Below are 22,594 nucleotides of genomic sequence, written 5' to 3' on the forward strand. Positions count from 1 at the left end.
ATCCTCATGTGTGTGCGCTCTATTACATTTAAAATCTATGTAGGCAATCAAGGGAAATATTCACTAAAATATTTCAAATATCACGCATAACTTAAAAAAATATATAATTTTCAGTGTGCGCTTTTGAAGTCTACATAAAATTTCAATATTTTAATTAAAATCTACTTTTTACATTTTTTACTACCTTCAAATTTCGGAATAAAAATAAAATAATCCTGCTCCGTTTTAATGCGTTATTGTGTTAATGAAATATAGGTTAAGAGCACACAAAAGGAAACAGTGAGTACCAGTGCTCCATAAGTTTTTAGTTTACGTTTTAAATATTTTTTGTATCTTCTAATTAACAAAAGTATAAGTTAAATAAATTTTTAGACGACTAAAAAAGAAACATAGTATTTTATGGTTTAAAAAAATGAAAAGTTGTGATAGACAAATAGGTTATGATCACTGGTAACCGTTTTGTGAAATGCTTTTTCATTCTGGATTGACTCCGTTAAACGCCACAACATTTCAAATCATGGGTTGCAAAAACTGTCTCCATTTGATGTTGGTCGTCGGATTGGTTTTCATATCCTGCCTATGTACGTGTTTCAAGACGTCACAAAATACTTTCCCTTCTCCAGTATTTATATTTATACTGAAATCACCGTCAAGCCAGTAATTATAAGTTAATAATAAAAAGAATGTGAAAATACTTTAAATTATTCTTATGTAAATGCATTAAAAATACCTGCTTGTGAAAATAAAAGAAAAACTGCAGCGGTAACCAGAGCAACACATGCAATGTCTACTGGAATGCTGATTATTCATTCATGATAAGTATTAATGTGAAAAAATAACAAAATTGTTTGCAATCAAGCTCCCTTATTAAATATAGCTAGTTTCAAAGAAATGAAAAAAAATCTAAAATACAGATATTAAAATGTTATGCAAGGAGAAATCAGGTGATAGATTAAAATCATACCATAATATCTAAAATTTTTTCGAGGTTCGTTTCACAGTGCAGAGGATGGAGTTCAACATCACAGGCTGTAAAAAATGCAAGATATAATTCACTAATGATGGTGTAAAAATTAAAGACGAGTTCAGATTCACTTTTAGAAAACACGAAATCAACGATAATTTCTAGAAGAGCGTTGAAACCAACCTATATCTTTTAGCCCGAGCTCACTTGCGTGGCCGAGATTAAAAAAGGTGCCTTATAATTACTGTCCTTAACATCTGTTTTTAGAATCCTTTTGAAAAATGAAGTCGAACAAGCATGCGGATTTGGGATGGCAAATTAAAATTAATGAACAAAATCAAAAATAAGAAATGGTATCGAAATTCAAGGAATATCATACCGTTTTATATATATATATATATATATATATATATATATATATATATATATATATATATATATATATATATATATATATATATATATATATATATATATATATATATATATATATATATATATATATATATATATATATATATATATATATATATATATATATATATATATATATATCGATAGATAGATAGATATAAGCATGAAAAGAGAGGTAGAAAGACTTACTTGCATTCGGATCTTCATTCCCAAAAATCGAGCATGAAAGAAAATAAAGAATGATCAGACTATTTATATGAATTAGAACCATATACAGGATGTTCCGTAAACACTGCCACAAAGATGTATTTCTAATAATATTGATTCATACCGTGTCATAAGTGAAGTCGAAATACTTACATATTAAGGGCCTTACAAAATAATAAGAAAGTGAAGAAAACAAAATCTATAAGAAATCTTCCAGAATCGTTATTGAGGAAAACGAGATTATAATTGAGAGAAAAAATACTATGATTTTCAAATGAAGCTTGAATTCCAGTCTTTCTCTTTATTTTCTTCAGCAATCAAATAAGTTTCTATGTTTTTAAACTCTCTTTACTCGTTAATAATTTGACAGGTTTGGAGGATGTATTTTTTCTTCGCTTAAATATTAATTTGTGTCATGCATTGCATATATTTTTGTTACTTAATTTTTGATAATGATTCTAAAAAGATATATTGAGACAGGTGATTACAGACTGCAGAACATACTGAATTTGCGTTTGTTTCTAAATTGTGAAATACTATTATAAAAAAGAAGCATGTCTAATTCAGTATTTTAAGAAATTAACACATTAGGAAATAATGATATGTTCTAACAGTTCTAGATATGAACGTGTAAATTGTAGATTTTAATTTTATTTTCTGAAAACCTTAAACCAGGATAATTTTGCCATTATGCCACCTATTTAAAATGTGATGAATTTTTACAAGAGATAATTATTCATCGCTCTGATTAGTTTTTAAATCAAATAATGATGATAACAATTGTCTCTTAGCCAAAGAATATATTGTTTTTTCCTTCATACACAGGGACCACACCAAATCTTGGAGGACTGGTTTACATTATGTCCACGGAAGTTAGCCTTCTTCCCCTATTAATATTCTTTGTCTTTACTACAACTAAATGGCTCAGATAATTGTTACAATAACGGTAACTACAATGGGTAATTTTGTTATATCGTTCCTGTAAACAGTAGATAAGTCACCTACAAGAACTTTTTAGACTGCTGAGCTACGCATTTATCAGGTAAGGAATTACCTGCCTCCTAATAACAAGTTTAATAAAGGAAGCAACTTTCGCCCTAATTGTTTGATTTTAGAGTGCTAAGATAGTAACATTTACATTTATACATTACATTTATAATATTACATTACATTTTTAATTACATCATAACATTACATTAACATTTTAGAGTGCTAAGATAAATTGTTGTTCATAAACAGGTAATGAGTTACTTGCCTTCGAATAATAAGCTCAATAAAGGAAACAATTTTCGCCTCAATTGTTTGTTACAGAAACTTACTAGAGTGCTGGAATAAGTTGTCACTCATTAGCAGGTAATGAGTTATTTGCCTCCTAATAATAAGCAAAAAAAGGAAGCAATTTTCTCCTGAATTATTTGGTTACTGTACTTTTAAAAAGGGCCAGGAGTAGTGATTCCTGATTACAGTAATAATAAGAATAACAGAGCCATTTTTCTCCTAACAACAAGCCAAAATTTGGAAACAATTTTCTCCAGTTTGGTTGGGTGAATTCTTAAGGAAAGGTTGTACTTGATTAAAGTTCATTTTATTAAAAAAAAAGTCAATGTTAGAGTACCGTGACCCCCTAAAAAGTATTCGGTGTCGTTGTCATCCAAAGCTCTCATCCAGATGGTCAGTTCGTCATACTCTCCGTATGCATAGTCCATCGATTCTCCCTCACTCGATTTGAGGCAACCGACAGTGAAGTCCATGGACCCCTCTCTGTCGATCGCCGGACTCACTTCTTCGGAATAAATCACGTGACCGACAGGCTCACCATTGACGAACATCTACAGAATAAAAAAAAGGTTAACCAATCATATATTACATACAAGAAGTTGCTGACATAAACTGTTATTGGCAAAAATATTCCGGGATAAATGAATTATTGTTTATACCTTACTTACTCAGGACATAGTTATGAATAAGGGTTAGAAAATTTACCGATATTTTCCCTAAATTCCGATTAATACGATCTTCTAGAACCATTTTTCAATCCATATTGAACCGACAGATTTATCCTATGTGTGATATATCCTGACCAATCTAATCCATTGGTGCTAAATCTAGACGACCCAATCTTCGTCCTTCAATGCATATTTTCTTTGTTAAGCCATTTTTAAGTTCTTCTGGGTTCAACTAAATCTTAATTTTTTGAAACTGGTAATTACTTTGCCGAGCTCTGAAATTTGAATCTACGTAAGAAATTTCTATGTCAAGTTAAACCATTCTTTTTTTAAATGGAACTAAACTGCATTAATATGTAAAAACACAAAATTCTCACGGTGATAATGAAAGTTTTTTTTTCTTTCAGAGAAAAAATGATAAACATGATCTCTCTGCAAACAGGACCATAAATCAAATGCTTTGAAACCATGTGTTGACTCAAATGGTAGTGAAGGAATCCCACTTCTTATTTCAGTGAACAAATTCTCCTCATGTTAGAAATCATCTTTTACAATAAACATACATAAACAAACTTCTCTATCATTAAGAATAAAAATTCTTATGGAAATTCATTGACTATTCCATAAATGCTGACATTATTTGCTTTTCCTTTTATTTTTTTGAATGCATTAGTTGTCATATCACGTGATAAATTTCTTCACTACTGTGCGGCTTGCAGAACTCCTCTAAACATCAGTCTCGCGTCGTGGCAGCTGCCATGGTTACGAGGAAAAGTTAGAGTAAAGTAAGAGTACTTATAGCATAAGGGTGTGGGGTGAATAGTCTTGTCTTGATCTTAGCATATGTCAGCGTGAATAAACCAATCGATACCTTCATACCTCCATTGCACACCCATTAGAAATGTGCTCTCGCTTGTTACCACAGCAACAGACAGCCCCAAACTTTTAGTCTGGAGGAGTTCTTCTCAAAGTCGCACAATACAATTTGTGTCAATAAAACAGATCAAGTCGCAGCAAAATGCACATCCAGAAAATATAATGTTATTTCATGACACTGAAATATTGTTTGTAAAATAAGCTTATTATAAAATTTGAAATGGTTGCTAAAATAAGAAAATTTAACTTCGATCCACTCTCTAATGATAGATACAGTATATTGTCCTGCACTAGATTGACAATGAATGTGTTAAGATTATAGAATAATATTTCTTTTTTTTTGGTTTCATATAGGCCTTGGTTCATACTGCATAAATGTTTTCGAAGAACTAGCAAAAGCCATAACAATTTACGGTACATATCGGTTAAGGAAAGACCGCAAAGCCAAGTTCTTGGGAATAACACAAGACTCTAGATTACTCTGAATACCAATTATTGATAATACACATAAGGGAATTAAATACAATATGGAGATCATCAATGATAACAATTCATATCAAGTACAAACATATCGCGATTATCATTGATGGATATATAATTATCGAATATGATAACATCGAGTACATTATCTATTATTTATTAAAAAGATAATATCTCAAATATTATACTGAACAACAATCATTGAATACGATATTATAGCGAGTGTTGGCAAATTTCATTTGAGAAATGAAAATACCGCTCTATGCAAAAATAATACAAATTGGTTAAATTAGAAAAGTATTAGGATAGTATCGATATTTTTGAAAATACATAACGATATTTTATGCACTTATCGATTACATGGATCAATGTTCGTGATGTTGCCAAGACACGATCTTTTCAGCAGATAAATGCCCAATTTACAAATAAAGAATGAATGTCATTTGTACCTCGAGTCCGGAATCGTATGCCCAACGCATTCCAATTTCATTCCAACTGTTGTTTTTCACAGGTCCCGGTATAGTAAGGTTCCAGAGTTCCTCTCCCGTAGAAACCAGCAGATTCAAGAATATTCCTCGAAAGTAGAGTCCTACTCCAGGGTAACCACCATCACCAGCTCCTGTATAAATGTGTGAATCCCATTTTATATTTCTTAAAAACTGTTTTTATTCAAAATATGTGTTTCCTCAATTCCTACTGTTAGTTCACGCTCTTCCTATATCTTATTCAAATTTTCTATCGTTAATAAAACACTTTTTATTAATACACTCAACTTCAAATACATTTTTTTAAATTAGTAGTGGATGATACTTGATGTTAATGCAGTTTTCTTCAAATATTAATTAATTAATTAATTTTAGTTTTATATGGGAGAAAAAATCATAATTATTGAATAAAAAATAACTAAAATATAATTTTTCTTTGTTGACTTAAGTGGGAATTGACTTTAAAAATTGTGATTTTCAAATTACATTTTCTTGACACGCGATTTTGAGTTAAAATAATCGTTACGTATAAGCTCCTCAAGAGCAGAGTTTAATCAACACAATTGAAAAAGATTTGCATTCTATGAGGCACAACTAGATCAGTTGATCTTCAATTAATCAAATGTTTACTTCTTAAGGTTGCTATATGCGTTCCCGTTCAATTTGTGAATGTGCCGTTGACTGATATCTATTAGAACATTTTTATATCGTAAAATTAACGACGAGTTGATAGAACTTTTAAATTTGCAAATTCTAGTATTCTGTGCCACTTACGTGTACAGGTTTCCGGATTGCTAATATGGAACAAAACTGTTGTTGTTGTTCATTTACATCGCACTTGAGCTGCACAATGGGCTATTGGCAACTGTCTGGGAAACATCCCTGAGGATGATCCGAAGACATGCCATCACAATTTTGATCCTCTGCAGAGGGGAAGGCACCCCCGCTTCGGTAGCCCGACGGCCTGCACGCGAAGTCGAGCACTTTACGGTAGAACAGTTTAACGGGGACCCATGCCACACACCCTCGGTCCCTACGCAGACTGATCCAAGTAGTCACCCACCCGCACACTGACCGTAGCCAGTGATGCTTGACTTCGGTGATCTACTGGGAGCCGTGTCTTAACGATCAGTCCACCGCGGGACGGAGCAAGACTGAATGGAGAAAGAAAATACCACTGAATTCGCTAATTCTCCCGGAATTAGATTTGACTCTTACGTTTGGCGTTATTGTCAATAAGCACTGTGCTATTGTCAATAATGATCCTTAAAAATTGCATCCTTACAAATTAATTAAAATTACCGAAACGTCAGAAAAACAATCGATATTTAGGTGATTCTTTTCGTAAAGTTTCCGGATATTTACACCGTTAAGGGAACGTCGTTGCCACTGTCACCTTTTGGTAACCGTAACGGATTTTTCTATTTTCTTTGAAAAATCTTGAAATTTGTCACGAAAAGAACTGTTAAGAAAGATAATTACCGGATGAATAAATGAATCTTCTTTTACTGTCCTGGCGAAAGAAAGTGATTTTTGTCCAGATGCTGATGGAAATACCTTCACCGCACTCTATTGGGTTCCAAAAGCACTTCTTGTCTTTTTCGTTCTTCTCGACGATCTCCATTTCAAGGCAGAGGGTGTCGTTCTTCTCTTTATTCGAATCAAGATTGACAGCCCATCCGAAGCCCAGGGGACCGTTCGTGAGCGCGACGTCATCAGAGGTAGTGCTGTTCCTCACCATGTTCGGATAGTAGTAATCACTCGTCTCATTGTAGTATGGACCTGCCATGTAATCAATCTTTTTAGAGATAATATTAGAAAAATAATTCTTAAGGTGAACAATTATAAAGTAATTGAAAAGTTAACACCGTTTTATTCTATTGTTGTATCACTAAAACGTTTTATATCATACAATGAGTCGGCAGCAACAGTACAGTGTACAAAACAAAAAACGGGCCACCCTAAATAACTCTTGATCTAATAATCTGATCTTAACGCTCTAGGACTCAATCTTAAAAGTACCTCAAATATGCTAGTTAATTAGTGCTGGCGATATTTTAAGCTACGAAGTCAGACACAAAAGCTTGTTTTCTTTGAATAAATGTACCTTTTTTTCAACAGATTCATATTTCTGACACACAAAACATAATAATTAAAAAGTTTTAATTTGTAAAGGTATATATTTTTTTATATAATTTAAAAAAATGCAAATTTCAGTGGCAGTATCGTTTCAGTATCGTTTGCTACTAGACATTAATAGAAGAAAGCAAATATCTAAATGATTGAATTCGTGAAAAAAAATTCAAATATTTATGAGCGACGTATCAAACTGGCATGAAATTTTCTATAGTTTAGAAATCTGTATATATGTTACGGTGAAACACCGAAACCTGGAGAATGTCGACATTCACCGGTTAATGTCAACATTCACGTAGTCGCTTGGTGTATGTCCGAAATATTTGCTAAATACCCTTATTTCTGACTTTCACCGGTGAATGTCACCAATCATATAGTCGCTAAGGTGAATGTCTGAAATATTTATTACATTCGATTTGATATGAATTTATTCGTGGATATAATTACATTTATTCGATATTTTAATACTTACTGACGATAGATCAGAAGAAACATCAGTGTTTGGAGTATCGGGCCATACATTTACATTTGCCCGGTATACTGATGTTCTTTTAAGGTTAAGTGCCACTTTCCGGTATACATTTGCCCGGTATACCCTACACTGATGCTTTTTTAAGGTCAAGTGCCATTGCCCGGCTTATATTTGCCCGATACTCAAAACACTGATGTTTCTTCTACTCTATCGTCAGTAAGTATTAAAATATAGAATAAATATAAATATATCAAATAAATATAATAATATTAACGAATAAATTAATACTAGGAGGCTCCGCCCCCTTCTCGCTAACGCTCGCCAACCCCCGAGAATCGCTACGCAATCCTATGTGGTTCACACCGTGAACCATGGCTCGCTGCGCTCGCTCGCCAATGAACACAATGTTCTAGCACAAAGACATAGTATATTATCATGAAAGACGTAGTATTTTATCATCAAAGACATAGTATTGTACTTATGTAGAAGAATTCTATCAATGTTCTTATTGGCTTTTAAAAAAGTATATTAGCTATTTAGATTAGCATGGTGAAAAAATCAAAACATTAGCTAAATGAGAAACATATTAGCAAAATAAATTATCAAATATTGCAGTTACTCACCTAAATTCAACTAAATGTGTATAATAAATTAGTTAATGCTAGAAATTCTGAAAGTTTTAGAAAATTTTTTTATTATTTAAAAATATAAACTTTAAACCCCAACTTTTCCTTGTGAGATAATAACCCTCAAAAAGTCTTTCATTTTCAAGAACACAAAAATTTGTTTTATCGCCAAATGAAATATTTTTTGGTGATCAGCATTATTGAAATCAATTTCTATATTAATTAACATTTGTGATAAAGTACATAACATTTTAGAACAAAATAAGGATGTTTTACATACAATAAATTAAAATGCATAGCTTTTAGCATTACCCGAGAAATACCACGTGGAGGTCGCCATGCTGCATTTCTATACGGGGAGTTTTGATTTTGGCAGTTCCCCTTGTTTACTGCCAATAGAAGTTTCAATTAAATTTTTTCCAAAAAATTTTTTTTTTGCAAAGCTCTAAGAAATTAACACTAAGCATTTAGAATTTATTTGAAAACACAATTATAGATTTTGCATTTTGGAGCAATTACTGAAAGGCTGTCAAATGACTTAACTCTTGACAGGCCAACATAAAGTTGTCCATGACTAAAGACTTGTTGTAGTCAATACTAAACTGATTTTCTCAAAAGTCTGACCCTGTAACTTATTTATAGCCATGGAGAAGGCCAACCTAATTAATTCCTAATTGAGTTTAAATTAAATGTTATCATGTTTTTAGGGCATGAATCTGAATTGAACAACCTGATAATGCTCACTCTGGTTATTGTTTCCGTTTTTAAAAGCGCTATATGTTGAGCCACCTCATGTGACATTTGCCATGTGACATTTTTAGCAGCAATCATTGGTCGATTTTCTAACGTTGCCATTCGGGGAGTTGTAATGAGGCTTTTTTTTGGTGCCGTGTAAGAGAAATATATATATATAGATAGAATTGGATTTAACAAATATTTCGTACATTCACCAAAGCGACTATGTGATTGTTGACATGCACCTGTGAGGGTCCGAATGTACAAAAATGTAATGAAATATTCGATCTTTCAGCAACGTATTTGGTGTTAGTCGACATTCACCGGTGAAAGTCAACAACCACCGATTTCGGTCATTCGCCGTAACATATACATATTTAAATTGTTTTGTTGATGAATAAAAAAATATAAAAATGCGAATTTGAGAAATAAAAGAAGCAGAAATAGCAGAATGAAGAAGGTGTAGTGTATCACTACAAAAATACAATTCCATTTCCCTGGTATATAAGACATGTTAACTCGATTCTATGTTGGGGTACTTTTTCATAGATGAAGGTTGACATCACAATCACAATGGTGACCCGGTCATGATGTGAACACGCCTACCATGGCGGAAAAAACGCCCACTACGATTTGAACACGCCTGCATCGATGGATGGTTCACATGTAACAGTTGACTTGCCACTTGTGACTACGACGTTATCCACCTCCTCACGCTGTTACTTCTCAGTCTCGATCACACACAACGTGCACACTCGACTGATAAAAGCAACACAGGAGCGACCACGACCATGAACTTAATACAGCTCTCACGATCAGTACTCAAAAAATACGGTGATCTTAATACAGCTCTTACGGCATCTCGCGAAACAGCAATGAATCAGCTAGTGGTATCCGTTCATCGAATCTGGTTCATCATTCTGGTGGGAGAGTACTGTAGTGTATCTACCACTACAAAATTACAATTCCATTTCATTACTATATAAGACATGTTAATTCGATTCTATGCTGGGATATCTATCCATAGATGAAGGTTGACATGTCGACAACTACTCACTCTCTACAAAAGGGTTACAACAAAAATGTCCAGTACTAATAGCAATAAGTTAGCCCAGGGTCGGTTACCTATTGAAACGGAAGAGCCAAAAGTTACAATTTACAAAATTTCCCAGTTTTTTTTTTAAAGAGCCACCAGAAATTTTCGATTATATATATATATATATATATATATATATATATATATATATATATATATATATATATATATATATATATATATATATATATATATATATATATATATATATATATATATATATATATATATATATATATATATATATATATAATTAAATTTGGCTAATAACTTGTTGTTTTAAGTTTCAAACACGATTCTAGATTTTTATTTACCGTTCGCTCTCCATGTCTTCAACAAATAGAAGTGTAATTTTTTTCTCGAAACAAGCTACTTCAAGCAAGGCGCACGTTGGATTGCCCTTTCCTTTCAGTTTTAGATTTAGTTCATTTAATTTCCTTGTGGTATATACCATGAAGTTGAAAATTGGCGGCCATTTGTCTTCTTCCAATTCGGGATGCTCAATGCTTTTTTTTTTCGTTGAAGAATGTTTTCTATTTCACTCAAGCACGAAGCACAATGTTACTTCACCTCTATACCTCTATAAAGCCATCGCACTTTATTGTGCAGAAGTAGGTTACAAAACTGATTATCCATTTCTTCAAGGAAATCTTTTACCTGACGATGGTCGAGTGGTTTTGCCAAGATGCTGTTAATAGTCTTAATTACCCAGTTCGCGACCTCAGCTCTCTTGGCCGGAAATGTTAAGGCACAAAGCTCTTCTTGATGAATTATGCAGTGAAACGATAGAATTTTGTAGTTTTTTTTCTAAAGTTGTTGTTGTTGTTGTAATTCACTATCGTCACACTAGGGGCTATTGGCGACTGTCTAGGAAACAGCCCGGAGGTTGATCCGAAGACATACCATCACAATTTTGATAACTTTGCAGAGGGGATGGCAACCCCGCTTCGGTAGCCAGACTCCCTGCACACGAAGTTGAACACTTTACGGTAGAACAGTTTAATGAGAACCGATATCACGCACACCCTCGCAGACTGATCCAAGTGGTCACCCACCCGTACACTGACAGCAGCCAGTGATGCTTGACTTCGGTGATCTGTTGGGAACCTTGTCTTAACGATCAGTCCACTGCGGGACATTTTTCTGAAGAATTGATGTTACCCTACTCGGTATTCCTGTCATACTTCTGACTTCATTATTTGCTATTGAAACGATTTTATTTAGAAAGATTCCATTGTTTTGCTGGTAATTTTGCACAGCATTTGCTATATCTTCTCCACGAGTTTGTCATGAGAGCGGTAGTAATCCTAGCAGTTCTTTAGTTGGACCTTGAGATGACATATACCTGGAACTGGTATGGAGCTGATATGGAACTGTAGATCTGCACCTATAAAGAGCCACACGAAACTCGCAAGCAGGATAGTTGCTGACCCTTGAGTTTGCCCAATTGGTTTTTCTTCTCATTTTCCCCAGCGTGGATTTTCATAATATAAATTTAAAGCTTCTTCAATAAGGTTTTTCACAATTAAAGATATTCTTATTTATAATATCTGTGGGAATAGTTCGTTCACCAGGAGTTGACACTTGACTCCGCCTTCATCAAGTGGTATCCGACAATATTCTTCCATTATTTTTGGGAGAAGGATGTGAACAACCCTGACAAGGTTGATGTTCTGCGATCGTGTATCAAAAATATTTATTTCGCAAACTTTCTTTTTCAACATTAAATATTTCATAAATTTGATATTTTGAGTGAATAGCTCGTCCTTTTTGAGACATTTTGCTGCAATATATTTAATTAGCTAGAATAACGAAAGGTATAATAGCAGATGGTAAAGCGAAGTAAGTGACTGAAAAAGAATTCCCTGTTTGCGTTTGGCGCTCATTAAGGGTTGTCTCAATTTCAAGGGCGGAGACGTTTCTCCCCTTACTCCAGCGCTGAAATGAACTCTTCGTCTGAGGAGGTGGAGCCAAGTACCAACTCCTGGTGAACGAGCTATAGATAATTATCGACTATATCAACCTTCATCTATTAATAGAGGTACCTCAATACAGAATCAAGTTATCTCTTATATACTAGTAAATTGGTATTTAAATTTATAGTGGTAGTTACGCCACATTACTCCCCCTCCAGAATTTTATCAGTGATAGAATTCGATCAACGATTATTACTAGTTGATTTATAGTATTTATTTATAAATTTTCCTCGCATTTTTATTTATATACTGGCATGAGAAATTCATTTACTTTCCCGGATTTTTGAGCTCTAATTTGTGATCAATATTGGCGAGTTCATATCACGCCCGGAAGTCGCCAATAAGGGTTAAAAATTATCTACTACGTCAATCTTCATCTATCAATAGTTACCTCAAGAAATATTAAACAAGTTAACATGTTTTATATACTAGCGAATTGGTATTTAATATTTATAGTGGTAGTTACGTCACAAATTTATATGAGTTTGTTGCTTCCTCTTTAAATAAGATTATCAACAATATTAATGCAAACTATTTTATAGTTTCAGAACATCGTAGTATAAATTAGGTTTTAAGGTTAAGTTTGCTGCGAGTTCTTTTCTGAATAACAGAATTTTTTTGAATTGATTGATTTATAACTAAGCGGTTTTTTCTAAAATCAAAACTGCCTATCATAAACGTTGCTTCTTAATGCAATAAAACTTTTAAGTGCTATCGTATATTAATTACTATCAATGAAAGTTTAACAAGCCTACAAAAAATTCCTATTAGTGAAAGTTGCGATCAAGATCTTTTTAAAATATATTTACAGTTTTTACAAATAACTTAAAAACTATAGAATAAAACTAACGAAAGAATATTATACGTGTTACTGTGAATGACCAAAATTGGTGGTTGTTGAATTCCGCCAGTGAATGTTGACAATCACATAGTCACTTTATTGAATGTCGAAATATATACTAGGTCTAGTAAAGTGCCACTGCCCGGTATACTTTTGCCCGGTATGCCCTACGCTGATGTTTATTAAAGGTTCAGTGCCACTACCCGGTACTCCGAACACTGATGTTTCTCCTAATCTATCCTTAGTAGATATTAAAAATATCGAATAAATATAATAATATCAATGAAAAAATTAATATAAAATCGGATATAACAAATATTTCGGACATTCACCAAAGTGACTATGTGATTGTTGACATTCACTTTCTCTTAATTTCGGTCCTTCTCGGTAACGTATGCATTTATAGAAAAGAAAACGTGAATTATGGACACCCTCTTTTGTTTTTGACTTAAAGTATCTCTCATTTCGAAAAATTCTAAATTTTTTGACCTTGGTTGACAACTATAATTGAGAGAAGGCAAAAGCGTTAAGTATTATTTCAACTCTTTGCTTACGGTATACCGTATTGTACCATCACAAGTGGTCCACATGTTGTACCAGTCGTAAGAAAAAGGTTAATTGTTAAATGTTTAATTAAAATATGAGAAAAATTATCTTAAATAATCACCAGTGGGTTCAGTAGATGCGGTCGTGGTCTGTAGAGTTGTTGTTGTTGTCGGATCTAACGTAGTGGTGGATGTTGTTTCCAAAGTAGTGGAAGTAGTTGCCATTGTAGTTGTGGTGGTAGGAATCGTTGTTGTCGGAGTTTCTGTTGTGGTTGAGGTGGTCGTCTTTTCAGTTGTAGTTGGCGGGTCCGTAGTAGTGGTTGTTGGAGCTACAGTGGTAGATGTTGTTGCCGTGTCTGGAACTGTGGATGGGGTATCTAAAGACATAAAATGTAGAAATTTAATTGTCATATTAATTAAATTATATATACTAAATTAAATTAATCAAAGATTAAAAAAAGGATTAAATTTGAAATATTTTTCAAATTATATAAATTTATTTTATTAAATTAGGACTATTACCGATGTTACGAGCTATGGTGAATCTTCAAAAATGAATTATAAAATTATGAATGAAAAAAATATATATGTTACTGTGAATGACCGAATCAAAAGAATGTCGACATTCACCGGTGAATGTCAATAATCACATAGTTGCTTTGGTGAATGTCCAAAATATTTGTTATATCTGACTTGATATTAATCAAATAGCATGCAGGGTATTCCGGGCAGTGGCACTGAACCTAAAAAAAACACATTGATGTAGGGCATACCGGGCAAATGTATACCTGGCAGTGGCACTTAACTGCACTTAGTATATATTTTGGACATTTATCAAAGCGACTATGTGATTGTCAACATTCACCAGTGGAAGTCAATAATCAGCAATTTCAGTCATTCACAGTGACATATGTAAATTAAAGAGTTAAAATGTCTCTGCAAAAGGATATATCTCTGTGCCAGACTAAGTGCTTCATTAGCCTCGTGAGTAGTACAGTGCTCAAAACAAAAAGTAAGCACGCTGTATAACTCTTGATGATCGGAATTTCGCATGCTATGAATTTATCTTAATATAGGCGACTGTCCGATCGTAGATATACTAATTAATAAGTAATGACAATATTTTAAGTTACGAAATCAGACTCAAAAACGTACTTTCTCTGAATAAACATACACTTTTTTTAATGGATTTGAATTCTTGCCCTTTGAAATATGTGGGGTGATCGTCATCTAGGATAGAGGGTCTTGATAGTTTGGGTCCCGCAGTGGACTGATCGTAAAGACCTGGTTCCCAGTAGAACACCGAAGTCAAGCATCACTGGCTGCGGTCAGTAAGCGGGTGGGTGACCACTTTCATCAACCTGAGTAGAGACTGAGGGTGTGCGGTATCGGTCCTCGTTAAACTTTTCTGCATGCAAGTGAGTCATTGTTTTCTATGTATAAAATACATAGAAAATTATTGCAATTAGGCCATTGTTTTCTAATAAGCAAGGCTGAAAACCTCCCTTTTTCTCACCTGTATGCTTCATTCTTTTTTAGATGAAATTTGATTAATTTCAGATGGAAGAATTGAATATCTTTTATACAAGCAAGTGAGTCATTGTTTTCCATAAATTTTTTGCGCTGAATCTAGATCTATGAGAAGATTGGAGCAACAGTTTAAAAGTTATAAGGATTTCATGTACAAAAATGCACGTTCTCCTTCTTATGCATCAGACTTACTATTGCTATCTGACCAAATGAAGTATTGTTGCATTTGTATGTTTTTTTTTGTCGTATGCCTGTTTAGGCAGATGGGGTGCGATTGTCCTTGTTTTTCAGTGGCGCCATCTATGGCCAAGAATTCGACTTCTACCACACCATTCACACAACCTCAAACCCATTTATAGGGCGTGTCCCATTCACACACAAAGGAGAAAGGACATAGAACACACAGAGAGAAAGAAACATCCATGCCTTGCCCGGGATTCGAACGCAGAACCTTCCTGATGTAAGGACAGTTCCCTGCCCCCTACACAGGCCGGTCGGCATTTGTATGTTATTTCGGTAAATTGAATAATATCAAACACCAGTCAATGGAACTAATTTTTTTTTTTTAGGTTTCAGGTTAAAATCTAATTTTTACTGAATCCAATCCAATTTAATCCAATCCAATCACATATGAAATATTTCATTCGAATCTTAGATGAAAGATTTGAATATTACTTAAACGCTAAAATGAGTGACGTCAAATATGAGACGAAAAGGACTGATAATTCAGTAAAAAAGGCTAATGGTTTTTTTCGGATTTCAGGTTTAAACTCAGATTCCCCCCCCTCATTTTCCATAAAAAAATGAATCTTTAGTACTTCTAATTTAAATTAATTTGGAAATAGCAAAATTTATAAAAATCTGAATGATCTCTAAGGTTTTTTAAAGATGAATTATTGGAAACAACATACAACTCATAGACCCCGATAAAAAAAAATCTCGCAGCGACGCCCCTGGCCTGCTCTTGGCTGTAGTGCAGAGAAGAAGAAAAATTAACTTTGATTTTATTTTAAAAATCTATAACGAAATCAATTAAAAGTCACAAACCAGTTGTTGTTGTTGTCCTAACAGTTGTGGTTCCTGGAGAAGTAGTAGTGGTCGATTGTTCAGTTGTTGTTTGTTCAGTTGTAGTAGTAGATAGGGTTGTGGTTTTTGGTGCATCAGTTGTAGTTTGGGTAGTGGTAGTTGTAGTAGTTGGGATTGGTGTTGTCGTTGTAGTACTTGTAGTTGTTGTCTCTGATAATGTAGTTGGCTCCGTTGTGGTAGCTGCTTCTGTCGTTGGTTTCTCTGTTGTCGTTAGTGTCTCTGTTGTCGTTGGTGCCTCTGTTGTCGTTGGTGTCTCTGTTGTAGTTGGTGCCTCTGTTGTCGTTGGTGCGTCTGTTGTAGTTAGTGTCTCTATTGTAGTTAGTGTCTCTGTTGTCGTTGGTGTCTCTGTTGTCGTTGGTGTCTCTGTTGTTGATGTAGTTGTTGCAGCTCTTGTCGTTGTCGTAACTTCTGTTGTAGTTGGTGCTGAGGTAGGCTTTTTCGTAGTTGTAGTGTCTTTTACCGTAGTCTCATCGGCTTCTGTTGTCGTGTCCATTTCTGTTGTTGTTTTCATTGTTGTAAGTGCTGTGGGTTTTTCTGTTGTAGTTGTAGATGTGGTTTCGATGTTTTTTAATGTTGTAGTAGGCTCATCCGTTGCTGTTGTAGTCATTCTCGTTGTTGTTGTTGGTTTCTTCGTAGTTGTTTGCTTTTCTGTCGTAGTGGTGGGACTTGTTGTCGTCTCTTCTAAAAACACGCAATCTTTCGTTATTTTTAAATGAAATTTTTCCTTATTTCTCATCTTTGATCCATTATTTTTAAAGTCATTTTTTAGATAAAATAAAGATAAAAAAATGTAGTAATAAATGTAAATGAACCTATGAGTGAGATAACTTTATCAAAATGAATATGATGAGTTACTGTTGAATCAAGGAACTAAAAAACCAGTTTGATATTTTTTTATTCTATATCAAAAACGACTTTTTTTAAATTAACAGTCAAAATGATTTTGCAATTTTTTTATAATTCGATCTACTAATTAATTCGATTGACTCCAAAAACTGTCGGACAGATTTTAAAATCAATTTTTCTTAACTTTAAAGTAAATTTACAAATACTAATGTGTAGACTTTATTTTATTTTAGCTTTGGACAATGATTCTAAAAGTATGAATGGTAGTCATTAAGGGGCACCCTACATATTTGTTTCTAGACCTTGAAAGATCTTATCAATTAAATAAATTGCCTAAATTGCACTATACATTGTAAGGTTTCATTAATACATTCATGATTTCAGTATTTCAATTAACTAAAAGAGCGCAGTATATTTTAAGAGAGTAGGTACCGATAAAAATAATTTATCTTTTACCTGCTTCTGTGGTTGCAGTTTCTCCTTCTGTCGTAGTCGATTGCTGCGTCGTAGTTGTCGGCTCAGTTGTAGTCGAAGTTGTTTCTTCATCAGATCCAGAATCTGTAATAAATTTTGCAGTTAATAAGTTGATGAATGTATAAATGTAATTTTTTAGATTGTGTGCAATAAGTTCTTTTCTAGTAATGTATACTGATCAAGCAAAAAAAAAAAAAAAAAAAAAAAAAACATTTAAATTCATAAACTAGTTTGCAGAAGAATCTATAAACAATTTTTTCAATATTTTTTTTCTTTCAATGTAAAAGATGTTTCGTTATATAAAATATGTTTCTTGAATTATTTTCAAAAATGAATTTAAAAAAATAGAATTCCCATTGGGAAGTAGCAAATTACTATTCAAGTTAGAGAAAAGAAAACAGAAATGCTATCGAAGTATAAAAAAAGACGAAATTGAAATTGTCAAAACATGTTTAATTGTCTCAGAATGTTAAAAAATGTTTTATTTCTATCAGCAGCACTTCATGTGTGCATCATTCGCAGGAGTTTAAAAACACTCCGCACAGACTCATAAGGAGTAACAACAAATTAAATTAAAAACATTCGAAATACAAAAACAATTAGAAGAAAGAAACATTAAATAGAACATGAACAATAGAAATATAAACAGAAACTTTTTGATATTTTCAATTTCGCCTTCCTCTGTTTTAAAACGCCTATTTTTTATAGCTTTTTCGTTCTTTTTCTGTCGATAAAATAATAACTCTTGACCTTTAATGTGTATACTTCTTTGAATTCATTAATGGTAAGAATACAAAACATTAATAGTGGAGATTTTTTTAATACAGTGCACTTTTCTCATACCTGGATAATTTCAACAATTTTATTTTTTCTTCGATATAAAACTAAAGTTGTAAAAAAACATTTTGTTTACTCTGTAATTTGATTATAAAAACTCTACAGTTAATTATAAAATTTTGTTTTTCAATTATAATGTATTAATTAATCTATTATTGTAACTAATTGAATAGTTATGAGTGCCATTACATGCCTTCTCTACAACAAATTTTGTGAAGATCTTGAAAAACATTTAATTTTCATATGAAAATGAAGATTATGATCAGAATTGTTTTTAAATTACCTTCCCATCATTAAAAAACTGCAGTGCAAAGCTATTGTAAACCAAAAACAAAAGCTTATAAAAAATTGATTCTCCTACTTCAGTATCTAGATAGTTTGAGCCATTAAAAGGCCAAAACTCTTAGCCACATAATATATATATATATCTTTTATAAGAAGAGAATGGAATCACAAAAGACGTCTGGTTAGTAATGCACAAAACAACCAATCAAAATTGAGAACTCATGTGTGTGAAAAGGTAATGATTTTTAATAATGCTGTCACAAAATACAAAATACAAACTGACCTCAAATAAAACTCAGAGGACTTCGAATCAAATAATTAAGAAAACTCTACTATTACGTTTATAAAAAGGGAAGATTTATTAACTCAACAACAAAATTATAACATCGCCATTCCAAAAAAAAAAAAAAAAAAAAAAAAAATCTCACACTTGTTACGTAAAGCTATAAAAGGACTGAATGATTATTTATGCAAACGATTATATATGATTATTATGGAATAAACTTTATGCAAACGATTGTTTATGACGTCATTAGATAAAAGTGTCATTAACGCAATATTATCCAGTGTTTATTAATAATTTTGAGTGGCAATGTAAAAACATAGTTGTTCTAAAGTTTTATAATAAAATGTTTGTTTTGATAGAACGCAGTTATTTATTTTAGAATTCCAATATATTTTAATAGTTCTGATAAATCGGGTAGAGTTATTGGAAGCACGAATCAACACTCTCTCATAAAACTATTTACATTCCAAATTATCAAAATATATTGAGCAGAGTTTACTTTAAAATACTTATATCTTTTATAAAAAATGGATCGCTGTGAATATCTTAGGCGATATCAACAGCTGAACATAATTTAGCAGCACAAAATTACCTGGAAAATAATCGTAGTGCTATCAATGCGCGACGGCGGAATGCGCGGCAAAGAAACGTTGAAGAGTCAAGACGTTTAAATGAAAACGAATACCTTGGTGAGTCTTTATCAGACATTATACCCCTTTTTTTCGTTGGAACATTTAGTGATGAATGTATTAACTGTGGTGCTCTTTCGTTTCCAGCAGAGCATGGTAGAACGAAATTTAATTGCTGGTACACGGCAAAGTTGAGCTCGCCAATCTGGAATATCCAGAAGTATTAAAAGATATTTTACTTGGCAGCCATTCTGATGCAATGTTCGATCGTAGAACTCTGCATTTGCGATGGCAGCTTTTTGCCCATCTCATGAAATTTCTTTTAAAGGAATCAGTTGTCTTACTTTTAAAGGTGATGTCAATGTTACCGCGACAACAATCTTGATCTCTCCTAATAATCAAAATCACAAATTTGCTCAACTTTATATAAGTTTATAATATTGTTTGTATTAAAATTGCTTTATATAAGTTTATAATGCTGATAATAAGCACCTCTGACATTTTACAATCCTATCATATTCTCTCTATGTGGTGTTGGTGCAGAAAAATTACCAGCTAATCTCCAGGAAAACAACTTTATTTTTGTTCGCGAAGCAAACAAAAATGTAATTGCGTAGCAATTATCGGGGGTTGGCGAGAGGTAGCGAGCAGGGGGCGGAGCCCTCTAGTATATATATATATATATATATATATATATATATATATATATATATATATATATATATATATATATATATATATATATATATATATATATATTTGTCCAATTCAACTTATATCCAATATATTTTTCAGACTAGATAGGATCTTTATTTATAGAAGCAAAGGGGGCGGGGCGAAGTCTAAATCAGTTGTCGCCAAACCTATGAAGCTACTAAACCGAGCTTCTAATGTGAGACCCTAAAAAAATTGTAGTTAATTATTTCACGGGAGGAAACAAGGTTAGCCAGCCGGAACGGTAACCAAAATCTACCGAAAATCGGATTATCAGCCGGATCTAGCAAAATTGTTGCCACGAACTTCTAGTTAGAAGTGCTAAATTAAAAAAAAAAAAAATCAAAGTACAAGTAAAAGTATGTGCTTTTTACTTTTATTTTCGTTACAAGTAATGAAAGTATATATTGGACCACATATTATATTACCGAGTACTAGTGTATTCCACCAAAGGAAAAAATTATAGGCTTATTAGGGAGTACAAAATGTGGTTCTATAGGTTACAATGTAAATATATATATAATAGTTTGTTGAATAGCTTGAAAATGAGGAAATTCGAAGTCAATATTCTGTTTTACAATATGGTCCTATAGCTCCCCTTAATATTGACCTATAAGATTCAAATTGAACCACGTGTTATATTAATGAGTACTAGTGTATCCCACCAAAGGAAATAATTATAGGCTAAATAGGGGGTGCACAATGTGGTCCTGTAGGTTACTATCAATGTATCTATACAATGTATATTACATTACAAGTAATGAAAGGTAAAAGTATTGCCATGTATGGGTGTAACAGAATTTGCCATGATGCATTTCTCCCGCGGTTTAGCATCCTCTTAAAAGTAAATAACTAAAAACATATTATGAAAGCATATGAACATTGAGCAATAAAATTTACTTACTTTAATGGGACTGGAAAGCAAAAAAATAAGAATAAGCGAAGAATAGATATCATGCTAAACAAATGTAAAAAATCCTATGCTCATTTGTACCATCATTTTCAATTAATTTGACGCATTTCAATTCATGTTCAATTTGCTGAACTTGCATATTTTAAATTACTTAGTAATCTCACTCATTTTTTCATTCATTCTCACGCATTCAGTTACTCAACGCATACATTTTTTTTTAAATACAATTCTCAACAAATTTTACAATGCTTTATAAATAATCACTTCATCCATAAAAACTGTTGATATTCTTTTACAATGAGATTGATTTACAATATTTTAAGAAATAATTTCATCCATTATCTATAAAAAAATGTTGACATTTTCTATCTCAATGAAAATGGTTTACAATGTTTTCAAAAATAACTTTATCAATTAACTATAAAGGAATAATGACATTTTTTGCAATGCTTTAAAAGTAAACATTTAATCAATTATCCATAAAAACTGTTAAAATAAATTTTACGATGAGATTGATTTTCAACGTTTTAAAAAATTGTTTTATCCATGTAAAAAAAAATTTGACATTTATTTTCAATGACTTGCAATGTTTTCAAAAATAACTTTATCAATTAACTGTAAAGCAACAATGATATTTTGTGCTATGATTTAAAAATGATCATTTCATTAATTATCCATAAAAACTGTAGATATTTTTTACAATGAGATTGCTTTACAACGTTTTAAAAAATTATTTTATCCATGTAAAAAATGTCAAAACTTTTTTCCAGTGAGATTGTTTTACAATGATTTCAAAAATAACTTTATCAATTAATTGTAAAGAAATAATGAAATTTTTTACAATGCTTTAAAAGTAATCATTTCATCAATTATCCATAAAAACTGTTATAATTTTTTTACCATGAAACATTTTAAAAAATAATTTCATCCATTATCTGTAAAAAAATGTTGACATTTTTTTCTCAAGAAGATTGGTTTACACTGTTTTCAAAAATAACATTATCAATTAACTGTAAGGAAATAATGAATTTTTTTTACAATACTTTAAAAATAATCATTTCACAACTCAGCCGTGAAAAAAATAGTTGACATAATTTTGCTGAATAGCATTCATCGGGGACGTTGAGATAATAATATCACCAAAACTCTGAGACGAATAAGCTCCTTCCAAATTCTCAGTGACAGAAAAAGACAT

At 32.3% G+C, this 22,594-nt stretch overlaps 1 protein-coding gene across 1 annotated transcript in view; it reads right to left on the reverse strand.

Annotated features, from left to right (window-relative positions):
• LOC107444865 (adhesion G protein-coupled receptor D1) overlaps positions 1-19,851 on the reverse strand; it is a 61,222-nt gene extending 41,371 nt beyond the window's left edge. Inside the window, exons 1-9 of the mRNA XM_087156682.1 lie at positions 19,829-19,851; positions 17,718-17,896; positions 16,377-17,096; positions 13,922-14,176; positions 6,855-7,154; positions 5,337-5,506; positions 3,201-3,414; positions 1,568-1,579; positions 965-1,029 (exon numbers count right to left, since the gene is read on the reverse strand). Coding sequence (XP_087012808.1) covers positions 965-1,029; positions 1,568-1,579; positions 3,201-3,414; positions 5,337-5,506; positions 6,855-7,154; positions 13,922-14,176; positions 16,377-17,096; positions 17,718-17,896; positions 19,829-19,851 — 1,938 coding nt within the window. The remainder of the gene's footprint in view (positions 1-964; positions 1,030-1,567; positions 1,580-3,200; positions 3,415-5,336; positions 5,507-6,854; positions 7,155-13,921; positions 14,177-16,376; positions 17,097-17,717; positions 17,897-19,828) is intronic.
• Positions 19,852-22,594: the final 2,743 nt, after the last annotated feature.

The sequence above is a fragment of the Parasteatoda tepidariorum genome, chromosome 2 (genome assembly GCF_982258835.1).
Source record: "Parasteatoda tepidariorum strain Cologne lab strain chromosome 2, Ptep-v5.0, whole genome shotgun sequence".
Taxonomy (NCBI): Eukaryota; Metazoa; Arthropoda; class Arachnida; order Araneae; family Theridiidae; genus Parasteatoda; species Parasteatoda tepidariorum.